This window comes from Manacus candei, unplaced genomic scaffold (assembly GCF_025592945.1).
Source record: "Manacus candei isolate 608988 ecotype Guabito, Panama unplaced genomic scaffold, ASM2559294v1 h1tg000114l, whole genome shotgun sequence".
Classification (NCBI taxonomy): domain Eukaryota; kingdom Metazoa; phylum Chordata; class Aves; order Passeriformes; family Pipridae; genus Manacus; species Manacus candei.
Window position 1 is genome coordinate 3,138,431 of NW_026138162.1, and position 16,395 is coordinate 3,154,825.

Sequence of the window (16,395 nt, forward strand, 5' to 3'; positions counted from 1 at the left end):
TGTCTTCCTGGAACTGCATTCACTGATATTGTAGGAGGAGCTATAAGCCATAGGCCAAACTCAGGACCCTAATTTGATGACACTGTATGCTCAAGACAGAGTGACCATTTCTCCAAAGACCACATATGTTCTATGAACATGTATTATTTGAGTATCATAAACTTGTTTTATAGTTTCCCTACAAAATCACTGTATATTAATGTTAGGATTTCCAAAAGATATAAAATGGAAAAACCCCTTTCCTTTGCAGAAAAGTTCAAGACCGTGTATTGGGAAGGTTGGCAAAGTGACTTAGTGATGGACATACAATATCTGGATGGCTTTGACTCCATCTCATCAAGGAATTTATTTTCTCAATACATAATCACCATGTAGGATCTGGTGTTCCCAGTGTAACAGATCCATGCACTCTTGTATTAATTATTTGGCATATATTGCGCTTAGCTAAGCTGTCAGTCAGAAATGGGACAATTCATTCACTGGAATTATGGATTGTGAAGTTTTATTCATTTCACTGACAAAGATAAAAAATGACCTTCCTATGGACTAGAGTGACATTTCTTCCATCAACATAAAACTCTCCTGAAGAAATTAGTAAAATTTCATTAGTAGGTCATGGTTGATGTTTCTCTTTCTCACAAATACAACATTGATATTTTATTTTTCTTAAGTACACTAGTCTTTTTCTTCGTAAGATCTTTTCCTTAAATATGCAGAAGAAAAATAAAGCTTTCCTAGGCTGCTCAGTGAATGAAGAGCAAAGACACAAAGCTCCAGCACTGTGAACAATGTGACTATGTGGAAAAGTTGATTCCACCACCTATCTGGGCAGCCTGTTCCAATGTTTGACAACCATTTCAGTGAAGAAATTCTTCCTCTTGTTCTGTTGCTAGTTGCCAGGGAGAAGAGGCCAATCCCCACCTGGCTACGAACCCCTTTCAGGTAGCTGTAGAAAGCCATAAGGTCTCTCCTGAGCCACCTCTTCTCCAGGCTAAAAAGCCCAGCTCACTCAGCTGCTCCTCACATGACTTACTCTCCAGACCATTCACCAGCTCTGTTACTTTTCTGTTGACATGCTCCAGCACCTCCATGTTTCCCTGTAGTGAGGGGCCCAGAACTGGACACAGCACTCGAGGTGTGGCCTCACCAGTGCCAAGTACAGGGGGACAATCACTTTCCTGGTCCTGCTGGCCACGCTATTCTTGATACAGGCCAGGATGCCATTGGCCTTCTTGGCCACCTGGGCACACTGCTGGCTCATGTTCAGGTAGCTGACGACCAGCTACCCCAGATCCTTTTCCACTGGGCCTCTTTCAGGCACTCTTCCCCCAGCCTGTAGTGCTGTAGGGGGTTGTTTTGACTGAAGTCCAGGACCCAGCACTTCACTTAATTATATCTCAGTCTAAGAGGAAACACCTAAAAAGAAAACTGAATTCACATGTAAATATATGAAAATTCTCACACTCACTAAGACATTTAAGTGTATGACTTAAACCACAGTAGTTCCAATTAATTTTCAGGCTGTGACATAGGAGTGGTAGGGCAGTTATCTTTGGAAATAAGACAGATACAGAGTGCTCATAGACTTAGATGAAAATTTAGGCATCAAAAAGGGCTAAAAGCCCTCTCCAGAAACAGTGATCAGAAAGACATAGGATGAAATTGAAAAACAAATACAGCAGTTAACAAGCTAAACTTGTTTAAAAAGAAACAGATAATATAAGAAAACCTATAAAAGTAACTTCTAAATTATCACAAATTCAAAAGTGAAAGACAATGTAAAAAAAAGTATATTTGGGAACATGTTAATCTTTCTTCAATGAGAGTGTAGCTAATACACTTCAGTTTTACGTAATCTGAAAGCCTCTTTTTCATTTTGTTTTATATTTGTAACTGGGAATGCACCGAAAAAGGCAGATGATCAATGTGAACTGCCTAATTATGTGAATGCATAATTAATCTAATAAGAATAATCTATTTTTATAACAAAAAAAGACTTGTTAAACAATTTAAAGTTATTAGAAACAATGTATTATTCAAAGGAAACTATTTTAAAAGGAGGTCTCAACAGTGATTAATAAAACAGAGTTAATTTGAGCATCCCATTGGGTTCCTGACTTCCTTATTCCAATTAATCCATTACAAAAGTAAGGGAGAAGGGACCTCTGTACAGACATTTATCTTGAAACCTCACTGCTTCTTTCCTTCTCTCTTTTTTTCCCCACTGTACTTTCATTATGTTGGAGAGAGGCCATTACATGCACTTTAAGAGGCACAGTGGCAAAATGTATTTTTAGCAAACAAATAAAATGAAGCATGCTTTAGTTGTGGGGTTTGGGTGGGGTTTTTTGTGTGCTTCTTTGCTTGGTTGGTTGGGTTGGGTTTTTTTTACTTTTAGACAATAAATTACAAATTAAATAAAACAGTTCTGGAGGTACAGAAAGCCTTCAGCAATTTCAAACTCCTTAATTACACTGCATCCTACTAACTGAAGAATTTATTTTTGTTTCTTTTCAAACAGATGAGCTCTTAAGTATTTCACTGTTTGAAATTCCCCTCATCTCTGTGCACTGACAAATTTCATACATACATAATCTTTCTTCAACTTCTACTGAGATAGACTGAGTGCAGACACCAAGACTTCCTTTGCGGATGGTCAATACTATATCCAAAACCAAATAGTCTCTAGGCCATAAGGGCACTGGTCTGACCTGACTGAACATTCCTATGTTTGGCCCATTTGTTAACAACTTTGACGCATGGACTCTTTAGATGCCATTATGTTCTTAAAATATTTAGAAGAAAGTTCCTTTGGACTTGTATAGTTCATAGGAACCTCTTTGTGGTTTCTCGGATTGACACTTGGATTCATCTCATGTGATCACAGACATTTAATCGAGACAAGTAGCTTAGAATGAATCTCTTCTATGTCAATGGAGATCACCTCAATTCTGTTATCAATCTGTTAATGACAGATGCTACCAAGGTCTTGCAGGATTCAAAATGGAATACTTGAGTTAGCTCCTCAAAGTAAAGTGGGATGCATGAGAGCCAATATCTTGAGTAGGTGTGGTAAGACATTTTGAAGTAAACTTTCCCACAGGAAAAAGAAAGAATTCAAAAATAAATAATTTACTAGGTTCGACCTGTTTTAGTCAAAACTGTTCACTTTAAGTCATCTTTAACAACTGTGTATTAAAATATCCAATTAAGTCTCAAACTTTACCAGAGCATTCAAATTTAGTATCCAAAATAATTTCCTTCAACGTTTTAGTTTAAAAACTTGTATGCTGTGCCAAAAGTAATATTTTAATTGAAAGAGAACTAAAAAAGAAAAAAAATTACATTAGTGCTTCTGCAATCCTTCCTCTGTCACTTTTTCTTCTTCCTGATTCATATGAATTTTCTCTCTTTCATCTGTGAGGGGCTTCTGGTAGCATGCTGTGTACCTGAGCAGCTTGTATCATATCACCCATCAACACTCACATATTTGTAAGACAATGGTTTTGCACAAAGTTCAGATGTTCAGATAACTGGTGTATGAGAGGAGGAAAAGAAAGAAGGGGAAAAGAAACACGGTCAGGTGAGCAGCTGTCTGCATTTCAGTCTGAGAGGGGACTGCGATCCTCTCTGGTGACTAGAGTAAAAGCCACTTTGCCTTATCCCCAATGACATGGCATCACATCAGCAGTCCACAGCGATTTATATCTCTTCACCTTTTCCACTAGTTCTCCCTTCAGACATCTTCAAGCATAATAAGTCTGGGAAACACTGCTTCAAGCCTAAATCCACTGAAATCCAAAGTCAGCAAAGTACCTATACAAAACTGATTACAATGCTAAGTTAATAAATGTGCGGTGGTGGTATTATTCAAGGAGCAAATACAAAACTGCTCACCTCTCTCCAAATTTTCACGTGATCATTTTGCCTCCTGCATCAAATCGTACCCAAAAATAGCTTTGGCTTAAGGTTTGAATTAAATTATAATACAAATGTAAGCTTCTTAAAAGATACAGTATATTGACAGTTTTTCTCATAGTGCCAAAAAAAGTCCAAAAGGTTAAAAGTCAAAAATGACATCTGCACAACCTGGGAGCACAAATTATAAGTGTGTGCAATCCTGTGCACTTGGAAGAAAATCTACAGTCCATTTATTTCTGCTAATCCATCAACACACTGCTATGTCCCAACTGACCACTCTTTTCATTTGGCTGTTTTGTGAGGTATGTGTTTTTTTAGGACTGATGCCAACTACTTTATTCTCTGTTCCAACATCTTCATGCTGAGAAAAAAAGGAATCTCTAAGATTTACATGCAAAATACAGATGTATTTCCCCATAATTAAACTCCTGGTATATAGGATGTAGAATGTACCTGTGACAAGGTCCTGGAACAAATTAATGAGATGGAGAGATAAAGCTTAGTGTTCACTAGGGATTCCCATGTAATATTTGGAATGCCCCTGGTAACAAACAATCCTCATCAATTCAAGCAATAGGTGGAAGGGAAAAGAGAAATAAAGTTAAAAAGAAAAGAAAGGGAAAAGGGAAAGAAAATAAAAATAAGGATAATTTATTTCAAATTTTATGAAGTCCCATGCCCAAAGTGACAAGGATTTCTGAATCAGCTGTACTACACAGACACATAACCCAAGCAGAAGTAGACCATATCTTTCTCACAGATACTTTGATATAAACATAGAATAACATCACTGAATTTGGTAAGGTGATCAGAAGTTATATAGGGAAAAGGTTTCACATGCATTCAGAAGAGCTCTCTGTGTATAATGCTCCATGATAGAGAGCTAACAGCTTTACAGAGAACCTTCTTGTGTCTATTGCCTTTCAGCATCACATTTTACTGTGCTGTTACTCCACTGACTAAATTTTTCCTTCACTCCTGAACTGCTGATAAAACCTCACTTATGTTGCAGTAATGACCACTGCACAAGGACAGAACCCACTTTTTGAACCTGGAAGACAACAAAGGAGAAGTTTGCTAATGTTTTTAGGGAATAATCTTATTAGGAAACAATACACCATTTTAATATTGTGATCTGGTAATAAAGCAGTCAATGTATCAGACATGAATGATGATTTCAATAACCATGTTTTTAGTTTATAGGGCACTTGAAAATGAGACAGAGGGAATACTGTAGAAAAGGACAGACAAGTTGATGAAGTAATGAGAGAGAAAAAGAAAACAAGTCTAGATCTGTAATGAAATACACACAATCCTAAATGTCTTTTGCTGAGATGCGTTGTTGAGACCTACCTTGAATTTGTATGCAATTAAGATTTCCTAATAACTAAGGATAGATTTCTTAATAACAAAGGCTGGAAGGGGTTTGAGTGGGATTCCAAGAAATAATCAGCAGTAACTTTTCTCCATTGTCTTGAGGAATTGACTATACTTATATCCAATTGAAATAATGTGACTTATGTGCACAAATACCCCTATCAGATTTACCTGCACAGGCATAAATAGAAGACAAGGTCACTAACTGCAATGTTTCATAATGTAAAATAATGCAACAGTGGGTTACATTAATTTAAATACAAGTTCTATGTCCAAAGTTTGATTCTGGGAGTCTAACATACAGAATTTCATACTGCATAGGACCAAACAGAAATACATCATGTGAGCAATTCAGACAAAGATATCACATAGAGTAAAAACATGATTATTATGTGAGATTAATTTTCCCTTTTGGTCACTCATTTTTATTTATTTTACATTTACTAGTTAGACTCAGAAGAGGAAATTAAAACAATATACAAAGATATATATAGTGTGCTTGTGGTTCCCTACCTTCTTCCTAAACTAAGATGAATCTTATTACTTACTTCCATATTTTCCAACTGGGACTACATTGCTTGTATTTTAAGATTTGTCTATTATCAGCTTTAAAATACAGTAAGAATTAGTCCACAAAGATAAATAATTTTGGTTCCTTGGGACTAAACACATCTGGAAATATTTTTTGCACATCTAGCAAAAACAATCCAAAGTTATAAAGATACCTTCAAATTCACTGTGTGCCATAAGCACATGCATGGCTTAGTAGGAAAGGTATAGCCAACTTGTCAAAATCTTTTGTAATACTTAGGCATTTCAAGCCAAGAAGGTGCTGGGAAGGAGCTAGATATAAGGCCCATAAGACACTTTGAAATATAGAACTCATGCACACTAAAGTAAAACTTCTAGTTGCCCACCCACCGGCAACCAGCAAAGTTAGGCCAAAACTGTTAACAATAATATTCCAGGCCATGAAACTTTGACATATGGCAAGTCACCTTTGTTCTTTCCCAGAGAGGGAGCAATACTGAAATTCCTCTCACAGGAGGAAAGCTATGCAAAATATGAAATTCTTCACTCTCCCTCTACAGTGATTAACAAGTTGAAATGAAGTTATACATGGTAGATTAGTTTCTTTCCCTTTAAAGAAGATATTTTGCCAGTAGCACTTTTCAAACCTTTAATCACTTGGAGAGATTAACAGCAAGCCTGGAATACGTGTGGAAACCCTAGCTATCTGAAACATACCATAATGCATGTAGCAGTTTCCTTTGGTAGGATCCAGCTGAATAGCCTTCATGAAGTACTTTTCTGCCTCACTCTTGCGTCCCTTAAAAAAAAGGGGGGGAAAATTATTTTAACAGTGTGTCACCATGGAGCAATCACGTACAATTAAAATTTCCAAATTCCAGGCACTAGAGAAAAACAACTATTATCACTAGATTTAACCTAAATAAATATGAATGTTTAAGTGTTACAGGAAGTTTTGTGGTCAACTACTTATGCTGCAGATTTCCAGACTGAGGAAGAAATGTGTCTAACATCCTCAATATCCAAGAAGTAAGGAAGCAGTAGAAAAGTATTGCAAAAAATATTGTAAAGAGTTTTGGGTGAACACCAAGCTCCATGCTACTTTTTTGGACAAGCATTACACTTACCCAAGCTAAAATCAGAGGAGAAGGTAGGACAGAGCTTTAGTCCTGCTTTAAAAAAAAAAAAAAAGTGTGTGTGTGTGTGTGTGGGATGAGGAAAAAGCAAGTTTTGCTCCTATGAAATCACAGAATAATAGAAATGCTTATGTTGGAAGGGACCCATAAAGACCACCGAGTCCAACTCCCCGCTCCTTGCCACACTACCTAAAACTAAACCATCCATTTGACTAAGAGTGTCATCCAGATACTCCTTGAACTCTGACGGGTTGGGTGCTCTAACCACTTCCCTGAGTAACCTGGTCCAGTGACCAGTCACCTTCTCAGCGAGGAACCTTTTCCCAAGGTCCATTCTGAACCTTCCCTGATGTAGTTTCATTCCATTTCCTCATATCCTAACTAACACTATATACACAGCCAAAATTACCACAAACGAAGCTAAATAAATAGAAAATATTTGGGGCTTTAAGGTGGAAAATAAAGAAATATATATTTCTGATGTTAATGTGGGAAGTAAAATTTCATCAAAAATCAATTCTGTCAACCATAAAACATAACTGTAATAGAAATGGTAATTTTTAAAGACAATGGTCAATGGAACGACAAAATGGTCAGGAAAAAAAACCCCACAAACAAACCAAAACTCTAACAGAAACTATGGTAAAAAGAACATACATCTTCTAAGACGAGTTTCCTTATCACCAAACTAGTAAAGCTGCATTATTCTATACAAGTGCCAGAGCAGATCCATTAGTGGTCATTACTCTGTTCTTCAAGAAAACAGCCTAGTCTGACACAGACACGAATCGCCATCACATATTCAGTAAGATACCTCTGACCTGTTTATCCCTATCCCTGTGAAATTAGTTGCTGTGGTTTTATAAAATAGAAGGCCTCCAGAATAAAGAACAGCTAAGCTTAACCCCTATGGAAGAAAGGCATTGTGGTCTGCATTTCTCAAGTTGCCTTGAGTGTTATTTCACAGATATAAGTGTATAGGTTTTCTAAAGTTTTGTGGTCTGGAAACAGACATGGCAAACATCCTGCACTATCCCACAAGTTAACATAGGAGTAACAACAAGATCTGTTCACGATTACAGTTGCTCCAGATTCTCAGTATTTTCCTCAGGGGCCTTAGAGACAATAAAATAGAGAGAAGGAAGTTGTGCAGCACACCAAGAACTATATCAAGACGAGGTTCCATCAAAACCATCATAGAGGCCATATTTTAAGAGGTCATCCTGGCATAGATACAAGCAGGATTAACAGTATTCCAGTTTCACAAAATGAATGTTCATTGGAGGTAAGAATTTAGCCTTATTATTTAGTAAACTTTCTTTGGCAAACCCATATTCCTTAAAGCCAAATCCACATGGCACAAGGGCCCTGCCAACCAAATGGTGCAACTACATGATAAGAGTACATTATCTTATACTGCAGTGGCTCATCCCTGCCTTAAAAAAAAGCCAACCAACCAAATGAAAAAAACCCTAACAAACCCACAAACAAAAATCCTAAAAAAAAAAGAAATATGACACATAGCACAGAATGATTTTTCCTCTTCTACTAGTGCAATAAAGATACATCTATAGATTAAACACTTTTTTTTTTTTAAATAGCATACAACTATAGATGAGAACAAAAACTGAAGAAGAAAATAGTCATCAATTGAAAACACAATGTAACTTTGGGTCACTAAAATAATTATTCAAATTAAAATAATTGGCAGGGGGAGGTGATAATCAAACACTAAATTTTGCATATTTAACTCCAAGGTTGGCAGTTTTGGTCTGGTAAAAGTTACAATGGCATATCTAAGTCTAGCATTGAGGCTTCAAAATGACAAGGACCAAGCATACATATCATTGATATTGACAGAGTGAACGTCTACATATTTTGCATAATTGCTTTTTTTTAACAGACTAACATAATTGGTTTTAGCTGGTTGCTCTCTGTGTCTATTTCTAGAACATAAAAGGACAGTTCATTGAATACAGTCACAAAATCATAGCTTCTGCCTACTGAACTATGACTATAAGGCCACAAACATTTGCCAAACATAATTAATTTTTATTTACTGGAATCAGCAAAAATATATGACTGCTCTACTCTTTTTGGCACTTTCCAAATGTCAGTACCTCAGAATAGATTTAATACACATTATTTTTTGTGTCAAATGATGTAAAATCCAATCAGTTGACAGAATCAGGCTATTTCACCATTAAAATTTAGCATTTGTCAACTTTTTTTCCAACTATCCAATGTACACCTTAACTACCACAACAGAATGTACACACTGTGTAGTTAGCTTGACATCAATCCCTGTCATTGTCCCTTTCCCACTGTATGTTTTTGGTGCTAAATAAAACACATGGTATCAGGGAATAAAATTCTAGCCTTTTAAGAAAAGCCAAATAATTGTTTAAACAGTTGAAAAATACTGATCTGGGGCAGGGAAGCATTTGGTGTGCATGTTCACTGTTATGTGCATTGACCCATACAAACGCAGGCACTGAGAGTCACTGGAAACCTCACGATTTCTAGCAGTAGGGTGAGCAGTCATATATGCACAATGACATGCTTTGGCAATTGTACAAAGCAAAAAAAATGTAAGTTTACATCTGCATGATAGCAGACTTATTTGAAGGATAAAAAAGTTATTCATAAATTTTGATGAAAAGACTTGATGGCTCTGAGGATCAATAATGGGATATAAAGTACCTTTCACCTGTTGGTCACCAGTATACATCTGGCCCAGGTCAGCAGCTAATGAAAAGGTGCTATCTGACAGCTACTGGCCTGCTCAGGAGAAATGAGTGGGTGGTCCTAGTCCAAGCCCTAATGGAGATCCTCTGCACAGACGTACTGGCATATTTATGGCTTTTCAATGCAGAGACTAACTACACGGAATCATAAAACAGTGAATGTGAATCTCACTGCTAAGGAAGAAAAACTTAAACATGATGAAGACACTTTCATAACTGATTTGGAAGACTGGGCTGGTATTTCCCTTACTGGATCTGGACCTAAAGCATAAAATGAGGACAAACTTCCAGCAGTTTTCCATTAATAAAGAAAACTTCAGTCCCCCTTTCCCATGCCCAAAAAAAGACAAATTTCCCATGATTACTATCCTCAAGCAACACTAACGAATCTAAAATGAAAAAAAAAAAGCTTAAAAAGCGCATCTAAGTGACAGAGGGCTCTTACAACCTAGCACACAAGTTGTCTTGGCTTTCAGAAAGACCTCAGTCATGCAGAGTTCAAATCAGAATGGCTGGTTGCGTGCAGTCTTGGAAGCCAGTTAATTGTTTAAATATTAACTCAGAAGCTTGATTTTTTTAAGACTAGTTCTTTGTAGTTGATTGCAATTGCTAATATGGTCAGACATTGCTTAAATGGGCTTTCCTACAAATGGCTGTTATGATCACCATGACAAGTGAAAGAGAGCTAGCTAAAGGCAGCTGATATATTAGTAAAGATTTTATTCTTAAAATATTAAAAAACTGAGGACAAAACTACCATTTCGATATTCACCCCAAATTTTTTCCTCACTTTGCTGGTAAACTGTGCCAAATCCATGTTGAGGCAGCTGTTTTACTTCAGGCTGCCGGAGGCCCAGGGACCCTGAGATGGTAGTAAAACTGAAAAATACAGCTGAGCAGCTCTGAATAACCCTCTTGTGGAAACTATGATGACACAGTGACAACCAGTAAGGTGGTTCAACAAATTAGGTGGTCTCTGCAATTTGAACCAACTTTATATGTCATAAATATTAATTATTCTTCAAAGTTTACAAGGGTTTCACCAATAGGACAGAGACTTCATTCTTCAACATAGGGTTTTTTTCTGAGCTTAAACTGGTAATTATGTGATTGCATTTGTGTCACAAATGCAGTTGACTGTCATTCTCCAGGTCTGCTCAATGTATCTTTTTTTTTGGCAAGCATTTACATTTTTAATTGAATTATGAAAAGATTTCATAATGGAAGGTGGATTAAGCTGTGGACACTAAATATAAGAAAACTATTATTTTACATATTTTCTTCTTCCTCTCTAGGACATTTTAAAGTCACAGACAGACTACGCAAGGATAGTAAAGAAGTCGGAACTGAACCTGTGACTTCCTTTCTATGTCTCCTTAAGTTATTGCAGACCTGCATAACTGTTTCATAACCAGTTTCCTTTCGCCTTACAAAAGTTGTGATAGGACAGGCAAAATACAATTTAAGTGGTGCAATAATGAGGAAATTAGTAATGTATTCTTCAAAAGCTTTTATTTAGCTGGACTAAGAAAACAGGAACTAGAGAGCTGTATCTTACAATGATGTCACTGGCATAGGCAAGCTCCCCACCCCTTCTCTAAATATTAATAGTTAAGAAACAACTTTAATATCTAGTATTTAGTAACTAAAGGAATTCCTTTTCCCTTCATTTTGCTGCTATTTCTACAACTCTTCCATCTTCACTCTGAATTACAATGTAAATACCTTGCATCATAATTTGTATGTGAAATGCTAGTGCAAATGAAATATACAGGACTTGCATTATCAACATCAAAGGTCCAAAATTTATCTCAGGTTCTATACTTTCTGTGCATTAAGGAGATAAATCTTGCCTCTCTGTCTCATCCTTATTATCATAAAATAAAAGCAACTGAACGTGGCAGAGAAGCAATTACTTCTAAAGGTTAGCATCTATCCCACAGAAACACACATATGAGGTAAGATTTGTAAGGAGGAGTGAATGAGAAGCGATATATATTTCACTAGAAAAACAAATAGTTGTGGGGGGAGGAGTTTAAAGTCATGCAGAGCTATTCTTTGTCCAACTAATATCAGTAGGCTTGTAAAAGATGTGATCTTCTAAAAGTTTTCCTCTCTCATATCCTTAGATGACCACAGTGAGAAACAATACTGATACTAGTACTGGCCTCGAGCTTTGTCTCTCTAGTATGTTCAAGAACATAATATTATTTCTCTTTGGTGTAATATATTAATCTCAGTGTATGGGTGCATGAATTAGATTACTCTGGAGGAAATTAGGTTATAAATCTGTATCTACCAATCCATATAATTTACCATTTTTATAATAAATGTGAGGTAACTTTCTCATTATTGTCCAGTGTAACACATCCACATATCCTTGTCACTGAGGTCATGACTGACATTCTCCTTCCAAGTCATCTCACTGGACCAGGGTCCTCACACACACATGAGTCTACACATGCTGCTTGTGTAATCCAGTACATTGCTTTTGGAAATAAGCCTTGGTAGGATCAATAAAATGTAACATCGTGTTTTAGTTTAATCCTCTATTTGCACCTTAAGTGGTTAACTTCCATCTTAATATATCACATTAGTCCTCCTTCAACCACATGTGGATTTTTGCTGAGTAAAAATCCATCTACTAGCTTCACTGAGATTCTATTGAAGTCGGTATAATTTTTCTATGAGCCAGGGTTAATTAAGAGAGTAGTAACATAAACTAGGTTCTTGAGTCTACATCTACAGGGATAATTTAAGGCATGATAACCAGAGAGTTGAGATTTAAGCAGTGCCCATTGATTTTGGAACTTCAGTATTTTTGAATGTGACACCACTGTTTATATATAGATTTAGAAATTTAAAGCACAGTTCACAACTTTACTGTCTTGGAGTGTGATTGAGAGACTATTAAGGTGATATATTCTTCAAGTAAAGTATTACCTATCAAATTAATAAGTAATATATTAAAGCTATTTGACATCCGTTTTCTTGTTTTATGTGTCTCCTATCACAAAAAAATTCTTGTTCTATTAAAGTATCCAAAATAATATAGAAATTTAGGCATAAGATTTTTTTCCCCTTGGAGTTTGCTTTTTTTTTTTCTTTTGGCTGTTCTGTTTGTTTGTGGGTTTTTGTTTTGTTTTGTTTGGGATTTTTTTAATAATTATATATCTATTTTTTAGTCTTTCTTTTGGGGGCAACTCAAAGACTATAAGGAATTTACGTCATTACATCACCATGGAAACAAGAAATATTGTGGACAATCTTAAGTAAACTTTTTAAGAACAGATTTCATTCTACACCTTGTGATTTATTCACTGTCTAGAGCCATACTGAAATGTTCACCTTGGTCATTAAGCTTTAGATTATTTTGTATCAAGAATATGTAATGAAATGTTAAGTTTCCATGTTAGTCCCTTTCTTTTCCATTCATTCTTAAACCACATTTTATATTTTCTGATAAAGTAATGTACTAATATCTACTCATATTTCATTGGCCAGTCAGTAAAATATAAATTCACTATCCTCACATACTGTTTTCATTGAGTCCTATGAATTTCTTCTAAGCTAAATTTGGCCTAGATAATGCATTTTTCTGTGATTACTGACAAAATTACTACACACAGAGTAATTACGGGTGACCAGCAGCTATATTCAACCATGTAACAAAACAAAAAGATCTCTCTTGGTGGGTTGGAACTGACGATCTTTAAGGTCGCTTCCAACCGAAACAATTCTGTGACTCTATCATGAAAGCAGGTCATCCTGTGTCAGCAATGTTCTCTATAAAAAGATTTAAATTTATGTTGAGTAAAGCAAGAAGTTTAAGGCTCCCCCTTTCCTGTCTACAGGAAGTTAGAAACACAATACAGAAGATGAGATCCCTAAAGGAGGTTAGTGAGGGGTTATGTGCCTAAATACCTGTTCCAGAGTAATTTATGAACTAGACAGATACATTATATTTAAATGAAAATGCTCTGCTTTACAATTAATTCTATTACAACTGGCATGCAGCCAAGCATATGTCCTAAGGGGACTGAAAAGTATATCTATGGATGCAATACTTATGGCATGCAGCCAAGTTCAGAAGAAATACAAGCTCAATGGATGTCAGCTATTGAAATTTCTGTAGTTCGGAAATCCAGTCATTCAGCCTGGAGGTGTTAAAGATCCAGATTTACCAGATAACCAATCCTTAAAAAAATAGTGCTCACAGTTCTGAAGTCAATAAACATGATTTTCCACATTGACAAGGGAAACGCATTCCTCCTACGCCCTACAAGTGAATTGCTTGCAGGTTGGAAACAAAAATGAAAACAACTTCTGGCATTTTGTAAATTCAGAACTAAATACAAACTTTGCGCTTAAACTCTCCAGAGATTTCAAGTGGCAAGAAAAACCACAGTGTTTGCATCAGCCTCCAAAGTCAAACTGAAGACAAGACAGAAAAGCAGCAGTGGCTATTGCTTGGTTTAACTCGATTTCTTAGGGAGGGCATTCTCCAGGATTCAATGTCATTTATACATTGCTATGATGTGAGTTCAACTGAAACATCCAATTTGCATTGAAAAATTTTTCCTAGAAGCAGTACTAAAAGCCAAGGGATTTAGTCTCCCAAAATGAAATACCTAACAGTTTTGCTGACCTAATTAAATTTACCTGTTCAGATAATGCCTTTTCATAAACTAAAGATTTCTGTATATGTAGGCATTTATCATTCACTGAAATAGTACTAAAAATATTTTTGTTTATTTTAAAGGTATTGATTACTGAAGAGGAGATAAACTGTTCTAGAAAATCATACCTAGATTTAACATAAAATATTTCAATTGTTATGTCTTAAAAAGTCATGAGTCTTTTGACTTCATGACTATTCTCCCTCATTCCTGCTTTCTTCCAATTTGTGTAAATCTAGAAAGAGAAAAAAAGCAGCAATCAACCAGTGATATTAAAAAATTACAATATGACAGAGTTTTCCAACAGAAATGCAAATTTCCTTTCTGTGCTGAAGCACCAGCAGCAAGTAATTACAGAAATAGTAAACGTTGAATTAGTCTATTGCACTATGTTTCCATTTTCCTCTACTGTCCCATTTTTTTCTGTTCTTCCTCCCTTCCATTTATTTCTGTGTTGTTGTTTATTTATATTTATTTTGAGATGACAGTCAAGAACTACACAAATTACTGAATACAGTAGGATATTTGACAGTGGCACTCTGAGTAATTTCACAACTAACCAAAAATGGCAGAATACGTCTCTAGCCTTCTGTCTGTCAGGAACATAAGCAACAAACAACTGCAGGGAAAAATATGGTCACCCACTGAGGAGGAATTATTTTGAAACTTAAGAAAAGTATTAAACTGAACTGTTGATACTTGAATGTCACAGTCCTGTTACTTTTATTTTAATCCAAAACACTGCCTGTCTCTATCATGTCTATGACTGTTTTTTCCCAAACCCCCTTGAAGAAAACATTTTAAAATAAAATATTTTAGATTTTAGGGAATCTTCTAGGATGACTATTATTGATTTTAATAGTTTGGAGCTGCAGCACAGAAATTTTACAAGGTAAAGTAAATTTTTCTTACAGCACTTTGGGTGATTTTCCAAGCCAGTAAAAAATAGGAGATTAACAGCACTGTGTGGTGCCATGTAAAATGCAAGAAAACACTGTGCAATTTTTTCCAGAGAAATATAGTGAAGCCTGTAATTCCCAGATTAAAGTTACAGTATGAGGCTGTCCCTAAGTACTCTAGCAACTACAGGCACTATTGCAAGCTATGCAGGGTGGTTTGTGGGCTCAAGTTCACTCAAAACAGATAAAACTTCAAAACATTTATTTATAAGTGAAATAAAGCTTCTCAGACTAGCGTGCTACTATAACAATCACTCACTGACTGATGGCAGAGAGGCCAGACATTAGGAGGGAGGGTTTCTTAGTCTTCTCTTTAGGACTACTAAAGTGAGAGGAAGAAAAAAAAATTAAAAGCCTTACTTGTAAATGATTTTTTTTAGGAGGATAGACAATGCTTTCTCTTCTAGAAGATCTGCTCGTATAATGGAAAATGAATTACAGTACATGCTCAAGGCGTCACCTGGCACTGTCATTTTTGACAGACTCATTTTATCTGAAAGTTGGGAGCCTTGCAATTTTAAAACCTTTTTAAAAAAATATGCTTTTCTTTGTGATATAGAAATAAATTACCTAAGCAAGGGACAAGGCTCAGATGCTGTGGTACCAAGTTGTTGTGTTAGCAGGAGATTGGATAGGTCAACTAACATGTCACATTGACAAATAAATTCTATAAGTAATTTAAGCAGCTTAACAAGTTAAAGGTATGAAAAGCACATAATGCTAAAGCACTACAGTTCTAACCAGCTACATATTCTTTCAAAAAATAAAAGAAGCACAAGCTTAAGCCCCAGACAACTGGCTATTTTCCAATTATTCTACTAGCTGAGTTACTAATCATGTTTTTCAACCACTAAATTATGTTATCCTAATGTACTTTCAAGAAAATTGTAGCTTAGTGAGCTGTAACTTTTAGATATGAACATATAACATGATCCAATATAGGAGTTAGGAAATTCTTGTGACTTATGATATTAGGTAACAAGACCGTAAATTCATTAGCTATTCCTCTGGAGCTCTTAAGTTGGTCTGTTTTTTCCTGCATATA

The 16,395-nt window shown here is 35.9% G+C and overlaps 1 protein-coding gene across 4 annotated transcripts in view; it reads right to left on the reverse strand.

Moving 5' to 3' along the window:
- The window catches only part of TMTC2 (transmembrane O-mannosyltransferase targeting cadherins 2), a 244,057-nt gene that overhangs the window by 36,953 nt on the left and 190,709 nt on the right, over positions 1–16,395 (reverse strand). For all 4 annotated transcript variants that reach the window (XM_051770040.1, XM_051770037.1, XM_051770039.1 and 1 more), the window contains one exon: positions 6,547–6,628. In XM_051770040.1, coding sequence (XP_051626000.1) covers positions 6,547–6,628 — 82 coding nt within the window. Of the gene's footprint in view, positions 1–6,546; positions 6,629–16,395 lie in introns of those variants that run through there.